The sequence below is a fragment of the Microtus pennsylvanicus genome, chromosome 1 (assembly GCF_037038515.1).
Source record: "Microtus pennsylvanicus isolate mMicPen1 chromosome 1, mMicPen1.hap1, whole genome shotgun sequence".
Taxonomy (NCBI): domain Eukaryota; kingdom Metazoa; phylum Chordata; class Mammalia; order Rodentia; family Cricetidae; genus Microtus; species Microtus pennsylvanicus.
The window spans coordinates 182,083,759-182,110,742 of NC_134579.1; the positions used below are offsets into that span (position 1 = coordinate 182,083,759).

The 26,984-nt window shown below is 37.7% G+C and overlaps 1 protein-coding gene across 4 annotated transcripts in view; it reads left to right on the forward strand.

Annotated features, from left to right (window-relative positions):
* The window catches only part of Nkain2 (sodium/potassium transporting ATPase interacting 2), a 1,019,122-nt gene extending 1,005,605 nt beyond the window's left edge, over nt 1–13,517 (forward strand). For 2 of the 4 annotated variants that reach the window (XR_012907510.1, XR_012907511.1), the window contains exons 6-8: nt 7,906–7,987; nt 8,610–8,698; nt 11,086–13,517. Coding sequence is in view for 2 of the 4 variants with exons in the window: in XM_075946344.1 (XP_075802459.1) it covers nt 7,906–7,987; nt 11,086–11,095 (92 nt within the window). In the remaining 2 variants the exon portion in view is untranslated. The remainder of the gene's footprint in view (nt 1–7,905; nt 7,988–8,609; nt 8,699–11,085) is intronic. The other 2 variants (XM_075946344.1, XM_075946360.1) reach the window with 1 other exon arrangement.
* Nucleotides 13,518–26,984: the final 13,467 nt, after the last annotated feature.

The window sequence follows — 26,984 nt, forward strand, 5'->3', positions numbered from 1 at the left end:
AAGATCCCAAGCCCACAAGAAAATACACTTGATGAACAAAGGAAGCAGAGCATCTGCTCTGAGTGAGTTTAATGAGTTTAATTCCACTCAGCGTGTGGCCTGTGCTGGCTGGAAGTTCCTCATAGCATAACACTACTTCAGTGACCTTTCAGGCAACAAGAAGATCTCGTGTCCTTATATGGACTGTATTTTCGTAATCAGGATTTAAGGCAAGCATGATTCAAAGCCCAAATTTCAGGGATTTTAGCCTAGACAGAATACCTCAAGTTCATAGAATCAGTCTGAATTGCTGCTGCCAAGGAGGTCTGAATGGGAGAAAGGAGAAAGGCCCATTCTTTTTATTTTCGCCTGTGGTTAATTGTGTTCTAAATTCCTTTTGTGCACCTGGATGTAAGTAGCCTTGAAATTCATACCTGCAGAGATAATGGATAGACACTCTGTTTTCATAGGAGACCCACTGTATTCTTTAATGCCTTTCAATGTGTTTCCCTAAATATTTAGGCTTTGCTTTCGACAAACTGCCCTTTTAGACTTCCCTTCCTTGTTCTCTCCTGCTCCTTCTGCAAAAGAGAATATGTTGATTAGTGGCCTTGTCATTAATACCGGAGGGACAATTTTATGTTACAATACCTTGCTGCCACCATCTATTTTAAAAGGTAGTTTTAGTTTCCTGCACTAAATATTCACGATTTAATTTAAAAGGAAGGGACTCTCACAACAGGAAACAGATTTTAGCAAAGAGTATTTATTCAAAGAACATTCTTCTTTTCCTGGATAATTTTTAAATTCTGCTATTATTTATTTTATTCAAGCATGGTTATTAAACCGATATGGCACTTTTCTAATTTAAAATAATTGCAGCTCCCTCTACATTCCCCTCACTAGAGGTCAGTATATGCAGACACACCCTCATTGCATATAGGAAAATTAAGGCCACGGGAAAGCACCACAGAACTTGAAATAAAACTCAAATTCCTAGAAGGTCGTTGGAGACAATAGAAATGCTGGTATCTCTGCTGCAGTGGGAGAGGCATGGTTGTTGTACCAACGTTCACATTCATTGAATTTTGTGTAGTAATTGTGTACAGTTTTGCATACTTTTTGCCTTAATAAAGCCATTGGAAATTTTTCTTTCAGGAACCAAACACAAATCTACCTCATGCTAAAGGTTAAACAAGTTCAAATTTTATTTTGGCACCTTCTGTCCAGTTGTACACCTCACCTTAGTGTCCTCTGAATGTTCCCTAAGAATAATGGTTTTCCCAGCGATTGTCAGTATATGAAAGACGGGGTAGCATCCCATAGCAGCAATCCTCTCACCTGTGCCCCGCTAACTCTGAAGCACGTCTCGACATCCTTATTTCTTCCATGGCTCTTAGCCAGAGAGAGCGAAGGGGTAGCCTCTTCCTGATGGAATCCAAAAAGCTATTTTGTTTGTATCTAAAAGATGCTTTCTTTATTATTGTTCAAGGCCTGATGGAAGAAAAGATAAAAGCACTCAGTCAACTATGACCGAAATTTTGCTATCATCTTCCATGTTCTGATCAATTGCCTAATTTTCCTTTGTAGCCTAAAGTGCATACAATCTATTCAGTAAATAGGAATTGAATGTCTTCTATAAGCCATATGCCATTGTGTGTTTTTTTAAGCTACTGTAGTAAAAGGCACAGGACAGTCAATCTCATACAGCTAACGTTACAATGGTGGAGACAATCACAAAGAAACCAAGAGATTTATGCTATGTTAGGTGATGATCGTTACAATGAGCAAAGTGAAGCTGAAGTAGGGAATGGAAATCTGACACTTCAAGCTCTATTTTACAACTGTAGTTGTGTTTCCCTTTTCCTGCACCTGAAAATTGGTTGTATTCCTTTTTATTTAAATATGATATTTCACCAAGGAAGCCAACCACTAACTCCCTGGTGATACTTGCTTTGGTTCTAGGAAACACAGCAATGTTGCACTCGTCAACAGATTCCCCCTCCCTTTCTGTATTTCCTACCTCTTTGTCAATTTCTCTTGCATCCAATAACATCTTTCTGTCATGACACCCCTAATTCTGCTTCTAACTTCAGTATTTCTTCTGTCTACCTTTCACATTTTTGTACTAAGGATTAAAATAACACAGACAATATGGTAAATTGCTATAAGAAAAGCTTCTTGTATCGCTTTGAAACCCCCCACTAAAATCAGAATTATCCAAGACACCACTGATAATAGGGACTCTCAGAAGAAAGGGCTGCTTGGATGCTTATTTAGTATCCTGAAATAGTTTTCAGACACAAAACACAGGACCTAAACCTTGAGTGACGTTGCCCATCACCTTGTATATATTACAGAAAACAATGGTACTTCATTCATAACTCACTGGTAAATACAAGCAAAATAGTTCCCAAGTCAGTTGCTGTTGACTCCAGAATCTTCCTAGTTTATTAGATTGAAGCTGGAAAGAAGATAAAAATGAGTTTGCTAACAGAGACAGAGTAAAGGTACTGGAAATGAATAATAAAAGAGGCATCTACAACTAGGAGGTAACTTAAAGAACTCAAAATTTTTGTTTAATGAATAATATAAAAGGAAAACAAAAGGCTGAAGGTTCTAGCTTTAATACAAAATGTAATTTGATCCCTTTGATCACCTTTGGAAGCCTTAAAGGGATTTACTAGATAGAAATGAATGAGGAACAGTCATCAGGTTCTCGTGGATGGAGGAAGAAAACAAAAGCCTGCCTGCTTTCTAATGCCATCCTCAGCTGGTTATTGCCTCAAGCAAAACCCTGGCTCTATTTTTAAAGATAACTATTACTGCTCCCCTGACAGTAATATTACAGAGATAAAGGATAAAAACTGAGAAGGTCTGAGCAACTATTCGGCAGTTCAAAATTTTCAAGAATTTGTTTTACTCTTTTTTCAAGAACTGAGGAGATTTCTCATTGATAAAAGGTAATGTTTTTCTAAAAAGCAAAAATTTAAAAGGATGCAGAAATAAATTATGGTCCAAACATGTATCTGCTGTCACAATTACATGTAAAGGATAAGTTAGATATTTCATATCTCCATCATTCAGGCAAGTTTCAGATTATACATTAGCCTCTATATGCTATTTGTTCAGTATAATTGTTATAATCTAGGTTGAGAAAATTACAAACCACAAAACATTTAAGCCAAATTAGAGTCAGCCACTCAGAATAGGTTAACACATAGAAAGACTATTAGCCCTGATGCTCAGGATGCAGTTATTATAAAGGCAAAATCCATAATGACCTCATTGTCAGGTGTAGGTCAGGGGAATCAGGTAACATTGGTTTGGAGAATATTTTTGGTTGTGTATTTGAGCTATGCATGTGTTGCCAAGGTCAGTGAGACTGTTCAGGGAGTAAAGGGCTGGAAATCACATGAGAAGACACAAAATGGATCAGGTTAAGATCAGGACAAGATGGCGCTACCTTGGTCACTTAAACAATTATATAAAAAAAATTAAAATAGACCACTGTGCCATTAAGACATATTTTTCTACTTTAGTCTAATTTATTTTTCATTGCTTTTATTTTGAGGTTATAATATAATTACATCATTTCTTCCACTTTGCTCTCTCCAAGTACTCTTATCTACCCAACACCCTACTCTTTTTCAAATTTATGGCATATTTTTAACAATTATTACTGGTATAGATAAATAGATGATAGGTAGATAGATAGATAGATAGATAGATAGATAGATAGATAGATAGATAGATAGATAGATAGATATAGATTCCTAAGCACATAAATACAACCTTATCAGTTTGTATAATATTATAATGTATAACATTATATACATTGTGTATGTGTGTACAATGTATACATATTTTTCGTCCAATACAAACGCCTGACATTTGGTATTAGATAGCCATCAGTGTACTCTTCCCTAGGGAAGACTATTTCTCCAAGTCTCAGTATTTTCAATTGCTTGTAGTTCTTTGTCTAGGGCTACGGCCTTGTGATCTTTGGCCTTTCCATGTTAGATGTCTATTGGTGTTGTCTTTGTTCTGCTTCTATTTAGGTACCCATGTTGATGAGACTTTATGTACCATGCTTTGATGTTCCTAAAAGGCACAACCTCACAGCGAAGTCCTTGTTCCTCTGACCCCTTTAAAGTTAAACTAGTCCACAAGTAAATCAGTTTTTTAAGTTGGATTCAATCTTTTATCTCTGCTCTCTTCATATGTGGCATCCCAAAGACACAAACTTTAAATTTGGCTGTCAACTATTACTCATCCTGGTATTGACTATATTAGATAATATAGAGATAGGCAAGTTAGAAAACGAAAGCACTCCACTCTGTTTTTATTGCTCTTCTATAAAATGCTTGATTTGCTTTGAAAGTTGTCTCAAATTTAGAATGTGTCATTTGGAGACTAACATTGAAGCTCCTGACCTTCTAACAGAGTGCTCTTTGTTTCATTACATCATCCCACTCTTCATGAGAAAAGGAGAATCTGCTTCAAACTGGAAGGAGAGGGTTTCCCAGTCCTAAATGAAATCTACTGCCATGTTATAACACACACACACACACACACCACCCACAACACAACAAGAGAACAGGATCTGGGGACATAGCCCAGTCAGTTAAGTAACTGGTTAACAAACATAAAACCTTGAGTCTGCTCCCCAGCACCCCTGTAAAAAGCCAGGGGGGGAAAGCAAATAGATGTGGTAGCATACACTCCTGTCTCTGTGCTGGGGGAGAAGTGGCAGAAGGATTCTTAGGGTTCGATCCTGGTCAGCTCAACTGAATCAGCAAGTTTCAGGCAAAACTGAGAGAGCCTGTCTCAAAAATCAAGGTGGAAAATGAACCAAGGAAAACTCCAAGTCCATTTTACACACATGTGCACATGTGCACCTGCACAAATGTAAACGAGTTTACACATACAACTGAAAGTACATTGTAGAGACTTGACATGGATGAAGTCAATGGAAAGGATTATATGAGGGGAGGGGTAGGAGAACACAGTAAGTAAAAAGTATTATATGATGAAGGGTAGGCAAACACAGTCAGTGGGTAAAACACTGCCACAGGAGCCTGGGGACCGGGGTGCAATCCCAGGAGCCCACAAAAATTGGAGGGAGAGAACTGATTCCACAAAGCTGTCCTCTGACCTCAATATGTGCACAATGGCATACAGATGTGCGCACACACACATACACACAAACAAAATTTAAAAGAAAGTGTTAAATGATATATGCTTCCAATTCTATGATATCTTGTAAAACAGTAAAATTATTGAGACACAAAAAGATCAGTTGCCACAGGAGCTGGGAAAGGAGGATATTACATAGAGCATAGGGACTTTTTTACACAATGGGGCTATTTTTTATACTATACTGGTAGATTCATGCCATATGTCTTTGTCAAAACCCATATACTGTACAAGACCAAGAGTGAATCCTAGAGGAAGCTATTAACTTCTGAGGATAGTGATGTAGCAATGTAGGCTAATCCACTGGAACTAATGGACAGCTCTGATGGGGGATATTAATACTGGGAGAAGATACAGATGTGAATATGACAAAAAGAGGAATAGGAGTCCTATACCTTTTGCTAAGTTTCTCTGTGAGCCAACTATCACATTAAAGAATAGCATCCCATGTGAGAGGAAGATTTCCTCTTGTATACGCTTCATAAACTTAATGTTATCTCACTCTTTGCTGGACTTTCTATCTGAACTACTCTAGGGTCTTAACAAGAGAACCAAAGGAAGACAATATAAGCCAATAGAATAAACTACTAGGAAAGCAAAGGTCTCTGAGTGAATCCTAATTTAGTCTCTATGTCTCCGTCTTTCTCTTTCCTGTAATCCCTTTTGTAGGCCTCATAGCTTTTGCCTTCTGTCTCATAACACAGCCTCAATATGTGCATCTGAAAAAGAGAGGGCAGAGCACTGCTTTGTCGCAGAACTCTACTACCTTCCCCGGTTTTGTTGTTGTTGTTGTTGTTTGTTTGATTGTTTGTTTTGCCAAAGCTTAGTGTTATAAAGTAAGCATTAGTTATACTGTAATCCCAGCAGTTGAGAGGCAGAGGCAGGCAGATCTCTGAGTTCAAAGCCATTCTGCTTTATAGAATGAGTTCTAGGACAGCCAGGGTTACAGAAAGAAACCTTATCTTAAAAATAAAAAAAAAAACAACTGAAGGTTCATAAATTAAACAAGAATTAGGTAGAGATGGAATTATCTGTGTTCTTTGCTGTCAGGAACCAGCCAAGCTAGAAATACTTCAAGAGTGAGTTGATTTAACCGTTGGGGTCTGTAATCAGGTAGAGACATTTTCTCCACATATCTGGGAGTGCATGGCAGCTATGGGCTAGGATCTCAGCCAGATAATGGGATAAACATGTGGGTATTCATCAATTTCGCTGTGTGGATTGGCTTGGGCTTCCTCACAATATGGTGGCTTGTATAAAGAGAGAGCCTGTCAAAGGAAAAAAGAGAAAAGAAATGACCCTGAATGAGCTAGTTCTAAAATAACAGAGCATCCTTGCTGTAAGATTCAAACCTGCCCCAACATCTTTATTCATGTTTGGAAGGAAATGACAGAGATCAAAACCACAGGTTGGGAAGAGGGCCAAAAAACAATCAGGTTTGGCTTGATGTGTTTTTTTAAACCACGAAGTCTTAAGCCAACTTCAGAGATCATTCTATGTATTCTGAATGTGGGTACCCTGCTAACAGGCAAATGGTTTTCTGAGCATGTGTATGTACCACATGTCCAGACAAGTGACAACAAGATGCACTCTGCTGAGTCACAGGACCAATGAACACAGCTGACCCCCTTTCCCATAGCACCTGACTGCTGTCCCCTCCCTCCTGGCAAAATGAAAGCAGGTCTCTCCCTCTCTCCTGAGCTGGTGAGTCTGACCTTCACTCATAGCCTTTCCAGAGCAACGGAACCGTGCTGACTCAAGGCATGTTTTCACTCAGCACCCTTCACCGGAAACACTGCAGATCATACTAGCGTTTGTGTCTCCTTGTCGTGTATGGCTGGGTGTTTGAAAAGGTTATTTCATGATGCTCTTATCCAGATTAAACTGCATCTGGTCCCACTTTAAAAAAAAAAAAGAACATGTGAAATAGGCAATGCTCTTGCTACATTTTGGAAAATACTGTATCTTATTGGGTCTTTCACTTGATATGCAATGTATTTGGGTGATTGTTAGACTTTGTTCCACATCTAACTTCTTATTGTTTAGATTATAAGCCATGCGATAGGATGGCAAGCATAACCATCAATTTACATGATAGTCAACCACAGTACTCTGCACTTAATCATCAGAATACATAATATTAATATTAGTGTTGCAACTGTGGACAGATACATGGAATTGATTAACACTGTTTTTATGTACATTTGTAGTTTGTTACCCCAAACTCCTCAACATTAACCAAAAATCATAGTTCATGGGCTGGAGAGATGGTTCAGAGGTTAAGAGCACTGATTGCTCTTTCTGAGGTCCTGAGTTCAATTCCCAGCAACCACATGGTGGCTCACAACCATCTACAGTGAGATCTGGTACCCTCTTTGGGTCTGCAAACATACACACAGAACACTGTATACGTAATAAATAAATAAAATCTTTTTAAAAAAAAAAGATCATATTTTAATGTCCAAGAGAAGTTTTATTAGTCCAAGTATGTCTTCGTTACTTGAGAAATATGTGAAATCTCTTCTGAAAAGTATTGAGACTATTGTAAAACAATAATTGAATCTCATATTTGAAGAAAGAAAATCACTACTTTTAAGAAACTACTTTTTGCTCTTTCATTATTAATTAGCTTTAGTTTTCTTGATTATTTTAATTCGTAAGAACTTTGAACATTCATTTCCATATCTTCTGAAAAGTGAACTAACAAATGCAATTGTCCCTTTTCAGTTGACTTCATAGGTGGCTTTGATTCTTATGGCTATCAAGGGCCTCAGAAGACATCTCACTTACAACTACAACCAATGTACATGTAAGTACTCGACTTGGAAAGTATCTCTCTGGGGTATGAAAAGATAGTCAAGTAAGTGTACCATGGCACACAAAAAAAATGCACGTAGCTTTCCCTTGGTTGTATATTTCCATTTTCTACTAATAATATTGTTTTTACTAGAATGATTCTAAAACATTTTCTGCGTGTTTAAAAAAAATGACATTGAAAGGCCTTTAAAGTTTTCTTTAGTCTTGTGTAAGTATCATCTACATGGCTCGAAAGCCTCCATTATATAATAATTCTTTAAATTACCTGAAATGTGTGTATTTTGAAAATATTCTAACAGTCTAGGCAGTTATATGTAACTATATAAAACTTAGTCTCTGGCTTCCCCGATACAGTCCCAAATGAGGCTAGTTGTGTTCATATATCCTTGTTATCCGCCCTCCATATTAGTTTTGAGTGTTTGTTTAAATGATAAATGCTAGTTCACCCTAGTGATGGACACATATTCCAAAATTTCAAACTCTGAGCCATACCTTATCAATGTGAAAGTCAAAATGAACCTGGAACATAAGAACTGAAACTGATCAAACCCTTAACTGTAGCACTCAAGAGCACAGACCAACAATCAGAGCCTGATTTTTATATCTGTGTTTAGGCAAATTCCCTTGGATAACAACTGATAGCAAATTCTATATCTCAGCATCAAGTGATATGCTGAATTGCAAGAGAAGATCAAAATAGAAAGTAAGCTTCCAATTCATTTTAAAATGTGGCTTCTCTTTGAAGATATGTGTTTGTTGTCCTTGTCCTCCACCATTTCCCTTTTAATGCCTTCAGCATGTAGGATAATGAATGGAGTTTGGGGGTACGTCTACTCCAAACAGATTGGTCTTTAGACACTTCTCATAAGTTTCTCTTCTAAAAGAGAATGGTGTATGCATTGTGCCTGCCTTTTTCTATGTGTCCCTTGTAGTCTTCCGCAAGTGTTTGAACAGCGCCACTCATAAAAACCAATTGTACCTATCCAGAAGTCAAGTAATATCACATCCCATTCAAATCATTACCTCTACAAACAGTAGATCACACATCCTTCTTTTACATCCAAAACTGCTGCCTATTTCAAGTATCCATGATCAACCATTGAGTTTTCCAGTTTCATAATTTCAGAACTTTTGCCCCATCCTATACATGACTGCTAAATTGATATCCCTAAAGTCCTCATTGATGCCTTCACTTTCCTTTCAAAAAGCTCTCAGTGGTTTCCTGAGCTCCTGAACACGTCTTGCAAGAGTATGCTGATCTGGGCACAATGTTTTATTGAAACATTTTCTTAATAACTTTTGTGTTACCGCTATAAGCAAGTGGATGGTAAATGGTGCTAGGAACACATAATACTGAGATAGCAACTACTGAAGCTTTTAATTTATTAGGAGCATAAATGCTGTGGGAGCTTCCCTGAGCCACTTTCTTCCAACAAAACTGAAACATTTGTGTTCTCCAAGGATAACATGTGTTTTTCCACTCTCCACATTTTTTCTTGAACAAGTATATTGTCATCCAGCATATTGTTTCCAATCAAGCATTTCTAATTCTAACGTTAATCTTTAAACAAGAATTTTAAAAAGGTTATCTTTGCAAAGAATTAAATTCCCTAAGAGCACAACTTTCCCTAATTTTCTTAAATAGAAAGCTTTACCTTCCAAATAAACATAATCATATATCATTCTCCCCCATCAGTGCCTGAGAATGGCACAATTATATGACAGCTTTTAAGTTTCATTACTAATGAATTTCTAAACATTTAATAGGACGCATGTCCAGGATATTAGGAATACTTGAGGTGCATGAAAAATTACTAGCCAAAATTCTGCCTTCACCTCTTCTATAAAGCATCTCTTAGAAAGTATCAGATCACAAAATTCTGTAATTTTATCCTATAAACCAAAAGGCAGAATCAAGGGACAGGAAAACAGAATTCCTCCAGCTTGTTAGTGGCACACATGTACTTTTCCTGACCCTTGTTTGATGTCTCTTCAATTCCTTAAATGGACGATGAGTCCAGCCTGGCATTGCCTTCCCTGGTTTTATTTCACTGGTTCACACAGCCAAAATGGCTGTCATGTTCCCACACAAGTGCCCTGCCCCCTTTCCCCATCTCCCTTATCGCCTTTTGATTTCACACTCTATAGTTTGGATGCGGAGCTTTATAGCTATGCAACCCTCAAAAATCTGTCTTCTGAAAGTCACTGCCTAGAGGGGGCCCGTGAAAAATCAAGCTTGATTCACTTGTAAACCTCATCCCCGCGGAGAGGCAGAGCCCAGAGCACCAACTCTGTCTTTGTCGTTGGTGTATACCTTTGCCTGTCAGCTGGCCATAAATATGTCTTGTAAAGTAAGAGGAATTTAACATCATGGGCCAGCTCAAGTGTCCTAGCCATATTATGTTGCCAATATTGAAATAACAGCTGTTCTTTTGAAAGAAAGCAAATGCTAAAAAGCAATGTGCAGTTCTAGCTATGGGATTTCTATTACATCCACCAAATCTGTGGCCCGCTGCTGGATAAAGCCATGAAGTCACTGACAGCCACAGACAATGGAAAATAAACTGTCCTCTTAAATGATAGTTCCTTTGGGTGTGTGTTCTTCTTAGTTTGTAATTCTTCAGATATGCAACCATATCTCTTTCAGCCTACAGTTTTTCACATATATACAAAATAAATTAATAATCATCAGAAATTTCCATATCATCTCATTAACTTTCTAATAAAGTAATTTTTTATCCCAACTGACTTATATGCCATGGCACCTATGAACATGATGGTGTCCCCTTCCTACTACAAATATCCTGTAATGTACTAGACAGCATGCAAAAACACTGTGTCATTTTGGCAGCCGATGGCAGTACATACTCATTTCATGTGTTCCTGGAATGATCATATGTGACCTCTATTGGTGACACTGGAGGAATAAAAGGGAGAAAAAAAAATGTTTAAGTCCCAATCTGAGCTTCTACTTCCTTATGTCCCCTATCTTTTCTTTTCTGTTTGCTCTTGTGTTTGGAGAAGTGAGAGTGGGAAGTAAAAAGCAGCTAGCATTCTCTCTTGATTAAAATCTTCTTTTCTCTCTCTTAGGTCAAAATAACACAGATGACTTCTGTCTGTCAGCCCATGGACTTCTCAAATGACTTGTGCAGTGGCCTCCTGCCTTTTATGAAGAGCAAGAAGCAAATGAATTTAAATACACATACACGTTTTTACCCGACCAAACAGGAAGTTTCTACATAGACATATGTGTGAAAACACACACACATACACTCACCACTATCACGATCATGCACACATCAACTCCACTGGACCTCTGACTGAAGCTGATAAATATGCAGGCCACGCCTATCCTGGATTTCCTTAAAGCAGGCTCCCTTCTCCCAGGCCTTTGAAGGTGGGAAAGGAGACGCGTTGGTGCCCCCTGCAGGCTGTTTCTTACTCCTCTGCAGCACAGCCTGTTGACTCTGGGAGGTGCCGAGTTAACCCAGGCACACTCGTTTGGAACCCTTTTCTGCACTCCATACCATACACGTTGGTAGCACCACAGCTACTTAGGCAACATAATTGCAAAAAAAATAAAAATAAAAAAAAACAGACAGACAGAACATGCTGTGATGACCTTGTACCAAATGTGAAATGGCAGGATGTTTGCCCTAAAGGCTATACCGTACTTACTTGCCTTAACCCACCTGAGTTGTGTGCCCGAGACTCTCAGTCCCCCAGTCACTTCCTTTAGGCTCACACACTGCTATTAATTCCGAACAATTTGACTCTGTCTCGCGTCAAGGAAGAAGATGGAAACTCTCAGCATCCCCAATGTGTCTGTGTAAGGAAATGATGCTTTACCACTGAGCCTCTTCGGTGGCCACAAAGAGACAAGTACCAACGGCAACAGCAGCTGTCATCTTCAGGTCTCTGAAACATGGTCTTCTGGTGTAGTCTGGGTGAAACAAAGTAAAATGTGTGAATCTACTAAACTCGTTAATCTACAGAAAGCGGAGATGGCTTGACTGCTTGGTTGTATCTCTTGCACGCTAGGTGCTTCCCTGAGTATCTACAAATGGCTTTTCCTAACACAGGAAACAGCTGTGGATTTCTATGACAGAGGCCAACTGACAATGTATTAGCTATGTTTACTCTTTTATATCTAACTCAAATCCAAGACCCGATGTAGGTGAACTTTCTTTTCTATCTTCGGCGTACGAGATTATTTTTGGGGCGGGTGGGGGGGGGAGCAATAGCTAACTTAGTGAAATCTTTGAGATCTCTTTGTGGTATTTGGGGGATCTGTTGTGTGTTAGAGTGTATTTCAATCCTCCTGTATTATTGTGGCAGAAAAAAAAAAAACCTGTGCTGTTGACGTAGTTGGCAATGAAATGCCTTTGGAGACAATAGTAGGTCAATGTGTTTATGGCATATTCTGAACTCCTAGGAAATTTAGTTCTATATTTTCAAGCACCATTTGGTTCTCATTAGTGGGAAACATAATTAGCTCAAGCTTATCAGTAACACAGATGAGTCATGTTTTCTTGGGTCCACTTGAGACACGAAAACTGAGTTTTCTTTAGCACATCATCTTGACGTGCAGTGAAATTCAGACCGAGAAGTTAAACATTGTCATAGAGTAACTTTTTTTTCTTTTGGCACTTACAATTTTGCTTACGGGGTTTACCCTTTTTGCAGCTTAACTCATTCAGATCTCCATAAGACAGGTCAGTTGCTGTCTTTGCATAGATGTTTTGTGAAACATGACCACATACCCATTTAAAAGCGATGAAGGAACCGAAAGTAAATATTGGAACATACATCACCACATGCGCAAAAAGATTTCAACCCTAACACTTGAGTTTTCCCAGTAGCTTGTTTATGGTGGCCCATACCTACAGGCATAAATTGAACAGTTGCAAACACATTGGTGAAACCTCATATGGTGTTTTTATAGTAAGATGCATGTTTAATGTTTGAAGAAAACTATTCACCAATGTATTGCCCCTTTTATTCCGAAAATACAAATGCTATACATGCCAGAAGTTATTCTAATGTCACTACTGAAGTGAGGTTTCACCGTCTTGCCACTGCGATGGGAGTCCACCTTGTAGCGTGTGTAGGGAGGAAATAAAATAAGCTGTCACGTTTCTTTTTAAGTTGCAGCCAACTCACCACCAAGTCACTATATCTATCATCACCACCAAATATTTCAGAAACAGTTGTTGACTGCTAAAGAGTCGTCAGAGGGCGGGCCTTTTTAGGAGCAGCAAGCACAGTCGTGTGGTTGATTCTATCTGGGGAACATCAAAGTTGTACAGCTGTATCCTCCTCAAAATCTGGTGAAGAATGCTATTTTTCTAGGCTGAGCTTTTGTTATAAACCTAATATTCTGAAAGCAAGAGTTAATAATCCTGATCTGTCTTTTTTTTTCCTCTCCTGCATTTGTTAATTCTGAATGTATTTTTAACAGAGTGATTTTTTTGACTTACTAGTGTAATTTGCATTTTAAAAATAAATGGTAAAACAATGAAGTTTCTGAGCCATCCCTGAAAGTTCCTGTTACCTCTCGCGATGGGTTTGGTTATGTCACTAACAGGGAAAACCTTGTAGACTTGCTTGATGATGCTACCAATATTGTTTGCGGTTCAGTAAGTGGTCAGCCATGAGAGAGAACTGCCAGACACCAACAACGATCTAACTCAGCTATGGGTATCACCCACTTCCATTCTTCCAACATTGGACTCCCACTTCAGACTGCCTGCTGCAGGCTTACTGTCCCCTAAAGGGCATTTTTCTCTTTGCTTTGTGATTTTACATCTAAAAGACACTAGATTACAATCATTTCGTTTGGGTCCAAATGAATGGCTCAGTAGTTAAGAGGACCCAATGGTGACCCCCATCACTCACTGGCAGCTCACAAACATTGGAACTACAATTCCAGGAGATTCATTGCCCCTCCTCTGCCCTTCACATGCACCAGACACAAAATTGGTGTACAGACAGGCATACAGACAGACAAAACACCCACACCCATATAATGAAATAATGTTTTTTTAATCACTTGATTAATGTACAGGAAAGGGATTTTCCATTTTATAAAAATATTTGCATGCGTGCATGTGCCTGTGTGGAAGGGGTATGTGTGCACATGTATGGACGCGTGCATGGCAGTCAGATTTCAATGTAAGGTATCAGCTCTCAGCAACTATCCATTTTGTTTAATGAGACAGAGTCTCTCACTTGGACCTGGGGCTCACCAATTAGATTAGACTAGGCTAGCTGGCTGGTCAGTGAGTTCCAGAAATCCATCAGTCTCTGTTTCACCCGCATTGAGATAACAAGCAAGCTGGAATCCAGCTCAGTTCCCGTGCTTATGAAGCAACACTTTACCAAGTGAGCTATCTCCCTCACTCCTCTTTTATTTTAAATGAAATAATTTATAAACTACTGATTGCCCCCTTGATAACATAAGCTGTTGTTGATGATGTTAGAGTATGGATGTCTACTTCAGCAGAAGACAACTGTGTAGAAACAGCTTGAGGTTGTGGGGACAAAAGGAAAAGACTTACTCCTGGTAATTCATTATTCTTAACTGCAGCATGGAAGGGCAGACGGTAGCTGGCCCAGGCTGATATGGCCTCAGGCTGCTGTTGACTTATGCTCCTCCCACTGTACACCGACAGATACCAACTACCACAAACTGAAATTCCAACACTGCAAGAGGAAACTGCAGAAGTTGTGCTGTGTACCAAGAAGCAAAAGCCAGACATTCCGTGCTTGATTCCTTGGCCACATAGTAAGAGCCTTGAACATGATCAAGTAGCTTTTTAGCTCTGGTTCCAGATGAGAACAGAATGTCCAGGTGGTGTTCACTGAAGCTTGTGAGAATACCTTTCAGGATGGTTCTTCATTAACTGCGAAGTCAAAGGTTCATAGCATCTCCACTGCATCAAAAGCAATGACATGAACAGGCCAACCATATATAGAAACATACATAGTCCCCAAGGAAAATATTCTTCTGAAAGTTTCCCTTAAATAAGTCATAAGATTTTAAAACAACAAACACAACTCAGGCTACATGTGGTAAGTATTTAAAATGTAACAATAGATACAGTGAAGAATGCATCCAGTATCCCACTCATGTAGTAAATGCGGCATATTAATTTGGAAATACAAGATTTTTAAAATAATTTCCATTTAGAATTAATCTCTGAAAGCCAGATCCATTCATTATAGAGATCAAAAGAGTTCCAAGTAGTTAAATAACATCCATAACACTGGGATATACTCACTCTGGAAGTGTAAACGATTCCCCGTTCCACAGAAAATCATGCTGTGCACTCTGGTCATCATACAAAACCCAGCCTCTATCAGCTGACCCGGGATGGTGTGAATTCAAATGACTTAAGGTAAGGGAGCACCTACAACAGTGTCAAAACATAAAATGCTTCTGAACTATTGTTCATTGGGCTTGAAGTATTTTGATATTAAAATATTTTTCATTCTATTACAGTTCTTTCAAAAGCCAATAACCTATACCCACAGGTAAACATGGGTATATGATATGTCCTTCTGTATTACCCTACCAATTGTATTCAGTTTTATGGTCAAGTTTCCTAGGTTTTATCTAGCATACATTTATGAATAAGTAAATTAGAGAGATTAAGTTTACTTAAGCATTCTCATCTTGAGCAGGACATAAATTCATCAAGGAAATATTTCCTCAAATTTTTGTCTTTGGTAAATTTCAGAACTCAAGACTTATACTCTGAAAAATTGGTGTTAAGATCCCAATGCTGTAAAAAGAAATTTCCGTTATTTTCATCCCATTTAAATCTTTGTTGAAGATCTGTGGATGATTCTCTTCGCATTTTATTATATATGCCTTTTGCTTACTTCCAAGGAAGAAAAGGCTCTATGATCACTATGTGATGTCCAGTTTAAAACAACTCAGTATACTGAAACATGTTTTTTATGGCTATGAAGCAATACTAGCTCAAACATTTGTGATTTTTATGCCATTTAGTTCAGAGAGAAATTGAACAAGTTGATATGTGCTAGCATTATATTTAACACTGAAATATTCTAAAACTTTGTGAGTTTTGACAGAAAGTAAAAGCAATAAAATGGAGGAAAGTTCCTCCTAAAACAGGAATATTTTATATTCTATAGAATCATAATAATGTAATTTTTAAATCATTGAAGATTAGAATTAATGTGCTCAAGGTTTTAATGAGCAATAAAAGGTGGTATTTATGTGATAAATTTATATGATAAATTTACTTGATAAATTCAGAGAAGAAGCCACATGCTGACTTTCTTACTCAGTCTAAATCATTATCAAAATTAATCTAAATCTTTTCCATAATGAAGTTTCCTTAATAATATGGCACCTTAATATTAAAATAAGTATTTTGTGGACTGTTCATTCTGTCCTCATGTGAATTTAAATTGTAGCAGCAATGGAATAAAACAGCTTCCAAAAAAGATTTCAAATTGATGCTGTCACTTCAAGCATGATGGATTGATTCAATTAATCAGTCAGTCTTTCCTAAGAGGCCTTCAGGGAGTTGCTGAGCAGAGGCAAACCCTGTTTATTCCCTTCCAGGTACCTGTCATTTTTCTTCATTATTCTTCTAGTTTTACTCATTATATCTTTGGGGAATATGCTGATCTCCATGTACAAAGGTTTTGCACACAGATGTCCAGACATAAATCTTCCAAGCTTCAAACTGGAGGCCACCAAAACACCTGAGGCTCTTGTCATTGTTCTGTCAGTATGGCCAAGATGCTCACAAGATGAAGTCAAACAAATAAATGGACAAAGGAAAAAAGATGGTTCATCAATGAAAAAGGAACCAATTGAGGGAAGGTTGTGAAACATTCAAAAAGATACATACAATGCCAGTGTGCTCCACATATTTGGGACTGGACCCTCCATCAGAGGTCAACCTCCTCAATCCCAAAAGCAGATAGATAGTGATAAAAAAGTTGGAAATCTGAGACTCATGTGCGACATTCACAATAATACCGAAAAAACAAAAACAAAACAAAACCCACATTCCGTAATTATGTTGCTTTGGCTAACAACACACAAATATTCTTCAATATAAAATATTTCTTCTTTTAATGCATCAAACCATTTGTCTTTTAAAATTGCAAAATATGGTGCTGTGGGCACAGCTCAGCTGCTTAAAATGCTTGCCTAGAATGCATGAGGCTCTGGGTTTCATTCCTAACATCACATGTAACTGGAAATGTGTTGAGTGACACGGGTTAAAGAGCCCCAGGCTACGCCAAGATAAATCAATTATATATGCTTTATTATAAGGGACAAACTCACAAGACAAAAACAATAAGTCCAACCTCAGTTGTAAAGCACAGAAACCACACAGAGAGAAAAAGTGCAAACCCTGGGCCCCCAGATGTTTTTCTCTGGGTACCCAAAAGGTCATGCCCTAATCTGATCCCACCTCTTGAAGATTATTGGCTGACAGAGATTCCCCATCAGATACATTTTAAGCAGCTGCAATCATAGCATTCAGGAGTCAAAAGAAGGTTGATTTGAAATTTAAAGTAACCCATAAATATACAGTAAGTCTGAAGCGAGGCTGGGCTACAGGGGACCCTGTCTCAAAAAAAAAAATTTAATGTGAAGAGTCTACCACTCACAAATTTGCTGGAATGCTTAGTATTATTAATACTAATAATACTAAATATAATAGAAGTTGTCAAGGATGGATAGAAAAAACTCACATACCTTCTAGTGGGAATCTAAACTAGTTAGACATTATGGAAAAATTTTAGTAAAAATGGAAAAATCTAATTTCTGGGTATGTAAACAATGAAAATGACATAAATATGTGAAGAGATCTCTGTAGTTTATACATTTATACATTTATATTTATACATCAGTCACAATATGGAAGCAACCTACATGCTCATCAATTGATAAATGCACAAAAAAAATTAGGCACATATAGCAATGGAATAATATTCAGTCTTTAAAGAAATGGAAATTTTGTCCTTTGCAACAAAGTGAACAAATCTTGAAGATATTATTATTAGGCCAAACAAACAAAGAAAAGAAAGACATAATCTTACTCATATGACTAGAAAAAAGAAATGAACTGTTAGCCAAAGGAAAGGAAGGTGGGAAGACTATGGGAGGAATTGGATAGAGGGAAAATATCTTCATACTCTGTGTGAAAAACCTGCAATAAAATTGTAGTTATGGGGATAAGTTTGGTAAATAAATTATACAGATAGTAAAAATAATTAAAACATGGATCTATACGAGTATCCAAGTATTATAGGATATACTGAATACATGGAACTATAAAGGTATCCAAGCATTGTAAGTTATGACAACATGAAACTATAATAGTATACAAGTGTTATGTACTTGGATAGGGGAGAGAGATTAGATGTTAAACATGCTCACTACATACAAAAATATTAAGTGTATTAGGAAATGAACATATGAAGTGGCTTGAACTAGCCATTGTACAATGCACACAATATATTATATACAGCATCATTCGGTATACAATAAATATATGCAAACTCTAGCAATTAAGTATTAACTTGGAACTGGAGATGTGGCCCAGTGGATGAAGTGCTCTTCATGTAAGCAAGAAGGTAAAAGTTCAGATCCCCTGCAGTCACATAAAAGCGGTCCATTTGTCATCCCACTGCTAGTTTGACTGAGATAAGGAAATCTGGCTAGACAGGAGTATGTACACACTCACGCGTGCGCGCGCACACACACACACACACACACACACACACACACACACACACACACACAATAATAGTACTTAACTTGCAGAACATCCAAAGAGAGGAACCTCATTGCTTGATCTTGTGAGGAGGTATGGTTACAGAGTTTAAGTGCACAATTCAAAGTAAAGATGTGAGATTCCTTCAAAGCTTAGGAAACGGGTCTAGAGCAGTGATTCTCATCCTTCCTAATGCTGCAACGCTTTTAATACAGTTCCTCATGTTGCGGTGAGCCCCAATGGAAAATTACTTATTCATAACTGTAATTTTGCTGCTGTTATGAATCATTATATAAATATCTGGTACACAACTGAGGGGGCCCTGACCCACCCATTGAAAACCACTGGTCTAGCCTATAGGCTAAGCAGTTAAGAACAGGTGTTACTCTTACAAGGGAACCACGTTCAATACATAACACCTGCACAGCAGCTCACAATCATCTGCAACTTCAGTCCTAGAGGATCTGACCTCCCTAGGCACTGATGACATGCACATATTGTACATACAAACATACGCACAGTCAAAATACTCATAGACATAATATTTTATAAAATAAATAAATCCAAAAACTCTTTTTTTCAAAGATTAAGCAAGAACCTTCCCTAAAGGACATTAAGACATAAAATACATTCTTTTGACAACATTATATACCCATATTATTTATGAAATAGAATAAATAAATAACCAACACTTGACACATGGAATCTCATGAAATAAAAAGGCTTCTATACAGCAGAGGAAACTGTCAATCTAACGAAGAGGCAGAACCCATAACTGTATATAATCTTTACTAGCTACATATTGGACAGAACAAATAGAGGGTTCATGTCTAGAATATACAAACACTAACAATAACAGAATTCTAAACATGACAAAAGTAAACAACCCAGTTGAAAAATGGGCTATGGAAACAAAGGGAAAAGTCTATTACCAGGAAATGCAAATGGATAGTAAGCACTTCTCTAAATGTTCATCACCCTTACTCATCAGGGAGATGCAGATTAAAATTAAGATTTCATCCCACCCTAGTTAGAATGGGCAACATCAAGTGTTTGGTCAAAAGTGAGACCCCAGTCCCCTGACACCCCTGTATCTAAGGACTCTGGGATGTTTGGGTTGGAAGTGTCACCCCAGCCCCTGGCATTCATCCTTGGAAATGCCAATGAAGCAGGAATGGAGCAGGAAGCTCCATTTCAAGCCCTCTCCCCTGGGAGTCGCTTTGGTCTGGAGTCCACCTCCAAGAAAGCCCACCAAGCAGTGACCCCTCCCCAGGGAGGGTCAGGACCACTCCCACAGGCTATTTAAGCTACCACCCAAAAAAGGAACACTAGGTCTCTGGGTTTTGTGTGTTCTCCCCTTCCCACCATGCTTTCCCTGCCCACCCGAAAGCGCTGTATTAAACATGGCCATTTTTTATTCAGTCTGATTTGGTTTGATTGGAATTATATGCATCAGAGGAGAGGTTAGTCTTAAGAATTATTCCTAACATCAAGAATACAAATACAAGCAAATGCTGGCATAGATGTTGGGGGAAGGACACTGTCGTACAGTGTTAATGAGAGTATAAACTAGTGTAACAACCATTTTGAAAATCAGTTTGGAGGTTTCACTGCCATATGATCCTGAGCACATATCCAAAGGACTTTATAACCTCCCACAGAGTGACCTGCCAGACCATGTTCCCTGCTGCTCTAGTCACAATATCTAGAAATCGGAATCAACGTAGATGTCCATCAACTGATGAAGAGATCAGAATGTGTAGGATATATACATAATCAACGTAGATGTCCATCAACTGATGAAGAGATCAGAATGTGTAGGATATATACATAATGGACTATTACTTAGCTGTGAAATAAGCAATGAAATGTGGAGATTAGTAGATGGCAATGTTCCTTCTGTTTCTACTTTGTGGAATAATTTGAGGAGTATTGATATTAGTTCTTTGAAAATCTTGTAGAACTCTGAGCTGAAACCATCTGGTCCTGGGCTTTATGTGGTTGGGAGACTTTTGATGACTGTTTCTATTTCTTCAGTGGTTATAGGTCTATTTAACTTTCTTATCTGGTCTTGATTTAATTTTGGCAAGAGATATTTATCCAGAAAGTTATCCATTTCCTTTAAGTTTTCCAATTTTGTGGAATACAGATTTTCAAAATATGACTTGATGATTCTCTGGATTTTCTCAGTGTCTGTTGTTATGTCCCCCTTTTCATTTCTGATTTTGTTAATTTGGATATTCTCTCTATGCCTTTTGGCTAGTTTGGGTAAAGATTTGTCTATTTTGTTGATTTTCTCTAAGAACCAACTCTTTGTCGCATTGATTGATTTTATTTTTCTTTGTTTGATTGTTTCTATTTTGTTGATTTCAGCACTCTATTTGATTATTTCCTGCTGTCTAGTTTTCTTGGGTGAGTTTGCTTCTTTTTGTTCTAAAGTTTTCAGATGTTCTGTTAATTCACTAGTGTGGGATTTTCCCAGCTTCTTTATGTAGGCATTTAGTGCTATGAACTTTCCTCTTAACACTGCATTCATTGAGTACCATAAATTTGGGTATGTTGTGTAGTCATTTTCATTGAATTTTTGGAAGACTTTAATTATTCCCTTTATTTCTTCCTTGACCCATTGATTATTCAGGTGAGCATTGTTTAACTTCCAAGTGTTTGTAGGCTTTCTGGAATTAGTGTTGCTGTTGAATTCTAATTGTAAGCCATGGTGATCTGATAAAATACATGAGGTTATTCCAATTTTTTTTTAAGATACAACTCACTTTGAAAGCAGTATATTGACATATCAACTTCAACTGACCAATAAATTCTCTAGCTTACAAGTACCAAAAGAAGGTATTCAGGCTGATGTAAGAGAAAAGACAATGGTCTCACTCAGGGCGGGACATGAGTGCAGCACACTACAATGACAATCTCCCTGGCAAATGTTCCCACTGCAATAGTGGCATGACAGTTATGGAAATGACCAGCCACTCTGTGACTGAATGTGAGGCCTGATCCAACAGAGGGACTTTATATCTGACATTGCAAACCTGATCAAAAGCTCATGACTGAGGAAGTGATAGGCCCTGGAAGGCAGACCTGTTGTTATGCTAAACAGTTATGTTGTCGATCTGCCTTACAAATATTTATGTTTATACTCATATCTATGTGTTGCTCTCAACTTCAGTCAGAGAAGGCTCTTTTCACAGTATGTAACAGTGCAGATAGTCACACTAGTTCAAGTGCCAAGTATGAGTAGCTGAGAGCTCAGCTATAGATGAACCATCCAAGGTCCAGGGAACATCATGCAAGGGATGTTAAAAAGAACTATGAGATGCTGGTCTCTGAAATGCCTCAGTGGATGGTCCCACACTCATGTGCTTATGGCAGAACCAACTAAACTCAAGGGTTCATATCAATAACAACAACAAAAATAGAAGACAAGAAATTTGGAGTGAAATGAGGTGGGGATCCCTAAGGGGAACTAGAAAGAAGAAATGTTAAATGTATATGACTAAAATGCAGTGTATACATGTATGAAATTTTCAAAGAATAAATATAAAATTATTTTATATAGCAACGATTACTTCTCAAGAAAACAGAACAATAGGAATCATTTTGGTTGATGACAACACATGTCTGATACACTTAAAATTTAAAAAATGTCATTAAAATGCATGTAGATGCTGAAAATATAGCTAACTGGAATACACACTACATGTCAAAAGACTAAATTAATATGACTATACAGTTTGTTCCTTATACTTTCTGTATGGTGATGCATGGGAAACTCTGAAGCCCACAAATTCCCCTTCTACTTTTTCGCTCTTTTCCAACACTCTTTGATGCAATAAAATACTATTGAGTACTTGATGTGTTACATGATATCCTAGATGATCACCAAATCTAAGTGATAGACCCCAACTTCAAACCTTGTGATTTGTCACAAGTCTACAGCTCTGAGAACTTCTTTCATTTTATCCATCCCACTCCAATCACTTAACCCTACCCCAACTGAAGGGGTCCCCACAAGGCAGGGAAACAAACTGAGCAAAGAGATAAAAATAAAAATCCAGTGCAGAATGACTTTGTCAACCTGGATCAGACTTCACATAATCTAATGCCAGGTGCTTCATTGTAAGTATATTTAAAACTCAATACAATTTGGGAAAAAGTTTCCAGGCAACAATCAGTTCAATCAGTCCAATTCCAGAGGCACAATAACGCATAAGGTGGAACTACATAGAGATTCTTTAACAAAGAATCTTACATGTGACCATGTGATGTAAGATTTCCCCTCTGTATGTTGTGAATATGTTTTATTATCATTGGTGAATAAAGAAACTGAATTGGCCTATGGCAGGGCAGAATAGAACTAGGCAGGAAAGCCAAACAAAGATACAGAGAGAAAAAAGGCGAAGTCAGCGAGACTCATTGTAGTTGCCAAAAGAAAAAGACACCACAGTAACTTTACCGGTAGGCCACAGCCTCTTGGTGATACACGGGTTAATAGAAATGTGTTAATTTAAGATGCAAGAGCTAGCTAGGAATATGCCTAAGATATTGGACAAATACTGTTGTAATTAATATAGTTTCTATGTGATTATTTGGGTCTGGGGGGCCAGGAAATAAATGAGCAACATAAATGACTACAGCCATGACGGTAGGTTCTATAGCTAAAAGGCTTAGAACCTAATGTGGTCCCTGACCCACAGCAGAGAGGTCAGCAGTCCATAAAGTATATGTGACATCCACCCGAAGGATGAGTAATGGTCTAGGACAGGAAGAGTCTGGGATAATCATTTGCGGGAATTTGGGTGAGGTCTGCCTCTATAGCAAAAGGTGGTGAGGTCTGCCACTACAGATAGCAAAAAGGACAACAGGTTGTCAACAAAATCCACTCTTAGCTTTCTGAATGTAATATGGATATTTGATTTCTGACTTCTCCATGGAGGAGACAATCCTGCATGATTAATATTCTTGGTTCTCTTAGTGTTTCTCTGTGAATACAAGGACCTCTGTGGCCCCAATACCTAACCTCTCATGAAGGCATTCATTTCAAACAGAAAATGGGGTTTCCTGACCATGGATGAAAGGGGTTGGGCATAGAATAAATTTTAGGGAAAGATCCTGCCTACCTTCATCGTGGGTCTATCTGTCAACCAACGTAACTTCCTGGTTGTTCAGGGAGAAATAAAGGCACAATATGTGTTGCTACTGTGGTCCACTCTAAAGAAAAACAAAGGCACTTGTGTTTACAATGTTCACACCTTTCTTTCTCCATAATCCCCAACTTGGTTGTTTGGCATTTGAAATTGAAACACATGGAGGAACACTACTCTAAAATCCAAAGGAACACAGTCACAGTAAGCCAGGCCTTGCTAAGTATTTGTTGTCAATGTCATTCATTCTCAAAGGCCTGACCAAATAGCATTACAAAAAGTCATTTATTCCTGTGGATATATTTATAGTAGAAGCTTAGAAGAAAACTAAATAAATCCCTTGCCATTTTCCAACATCCATACAAAATGGAATAGGTTTACCTTTCCCTATTCTCAACAAGTAATCAGAAGTTTTTATTTTATACATAAAAAAGTAAATCATATTTCAACAAAAAAGCAAAACAAAAGTATTCTTTATTGATTTAGTTTTCTAATTTTTATCAAGAAAAGTCAACAATAAATATGTTCATTGTGTATTGTTCATATGATCACAACTTTTGTTCATTCTTGCTTTAACTGATAAGGAAATTGAAAAAGTAGAACAGTTAACATAGTCCTCCAACTTTAATTCTAGATATAAATTAATATTCTCATTTCTGGTTGAGGTGGTAAGAAATTGCTGCATCATAATGACTTAAAACAACACAAATTTACTGTACCATGACATTAGTCAGAAGGCTGGAATGTGCTTCACTGTAATAAAATGAGAGTGTCAACACAGTTACTCACGTATTCCTTCTTAAGGGGAACAAAAAAGGGGATTCATCTCCTTGCCTCTTCCAACTCCTGAGGCTGCCTACACTCCATAGATTGTATCCCCCTGCCTCCATCTTCAAATTTCTCTGTGATTCTCTGCTCTCTATTGTTACAGCCACCATCTCTGACTCTGACCATGCAGCTCTCTCTTATCTCTTCTTCAACAACCTTCAATAATCCAGAAAAGCCTTCCCATCTCAAGATGTTTAAATTAACCACATCTGCAGACTGATAGCCAGAGTCCCTTTTGCTATTTAAGATAACATACACACAGATATCAGGGATTAAGGCTTGTACATCTTGGGAAAGGTTATTAAACTACATACTACTACATTTAAAAGTTGAAAAGAAGGAATCATGTATTTGATGCCTGTAAAAAATAAAAAATATTGAGAAACAGAACAGACTTAAGAGTAAAAGGGTGAAAGAGCGTATTGTAATCAAATGGATCTAGAAATCAGGCATGTGTAGCAATACTAATGTTGACAAAATATACCTCAAGTTAAATTAATCAGAAGAGATAGTTGTATATAATGAATAAAAGGAACATTAATTAAGAGGATACTTTAATTCACACACAAACACACACATAATATCAAACATCAGTGCATCTAACTTCGTGAAACAAACACATACATTAGTCACAGGAGATGGAGAAATCAAGTTGATAAGGACCAGGAAGCTTCCTCCCTGTTGGCTAGCTGCCTCTCATAATACTGGAATGTCCTGTGCAGGCTGCTACAGTGGGGAAGGCATCGATAGACTTACACAGTAGTTAATCCAAAAAACTGTAATAATGATCAACATGGCAAGATATGCCCAAAGCTGCAATAGTGTCACTAATGGCAGAGCGGAACTTCTTTCTAGCTAGATTTAAAGCCCCTCATGCAAGAAAACATGGTACTGGTACTGGAAATTTAACTGGTACACATGGTTAGAACCTCATAGTCCCAGAGCCAAACCTGCTACGATCATTTGTTTGTTTGTTTGTTTGTTTGTTTGTTTGTTTGCAAAATGAACATATTATCAAGCTGCCCTCTAAATTTATGCCTCCCTACCTGTAGGTCAGTACAGCTCTCAGTCCTCATCAGAGAAGTTTCTTTGTGCAGTAGATGGTTGTTAATGCAGAAACTCATAACAGATAAGTGTGTAGTGAACTGAGGAATGCTGGGTCACCAATGGGACATCTGTATCACACCTCTTCTCAATGTTCAGGGACCATGATGGTAGAGCGATGGTAGAGAGGGCATGGAAAAATCTTAAGAATTAGTGGCAGAGGAGGGCTAGATCTGGAGAATGTCTTCTGGACATGACTGCACTGGCCACTCATAGACACAGAGCAGCTAAAACAAGATTGAAGAAGGATGCTTTAAAGAAATCCGACACTAGCTCAGAATTGAGAAATAGATGCTTATTTATTTAGGGGTAAACGTACAAATCAGAATCCTTTGCTTGAATGGAGATCAGAAGCCAAATCCCACAGGGAAATAAAGAGAGAGGACACATGCTCTACATCGGCATATATAGTATAAGAGGCCACACCCCAGTAGGTGGGTAACCACTGGCTGTAAGACTTCCTACAACACCCCCCTTTTTGTTTAAATAAGAGAGTTCCAAGCCTAATACAAAATTATATAGAATAAGAACAAATATATTCAACAATTATTCTATCCTAACTAGTTAAATTCTTATATAATAAATAACTTGGCTAACTCATGAGAAGAAAGGAACTACACCTATCTTCAACCCCATCTAAGATCCCAGAAGGGAAATAATATTACTTGAGTAAGCAGGAAGTGCAATCAAGCAACTTCCAAAATGTGTAACAAATGACAGAGACACCTGGCTACCTGAGCAATCACCCAAAGTAGATAGGTGCTGCCACTAGCAATCGTGTCTCACATCAATAGAACCCTAAGTTATTTAAATGCCATATTCTACAGCTCTTTGAAGTGGTTGCAGATTATCTATCTATGCAGAATATAATTTCTATGTATCTAAAGAACCTGATTAGTTTAACTTCAATTATGACAAACTTAGATGACTATTGACCTATAATTCTTAATAACTATATTACTTAAAGACTAAGACTTTATATTAGAATATTGTACAATAAATAAATGTGCAACAAGTGAGGACAATGACCTCAAATGTAAACAATGTATAAGTATCTTGATCAGAGGTAGAAATGTAAATTGGAATATGATAAATATATATCAATATATAAAAAAATGTTTTAAGCAGAGGT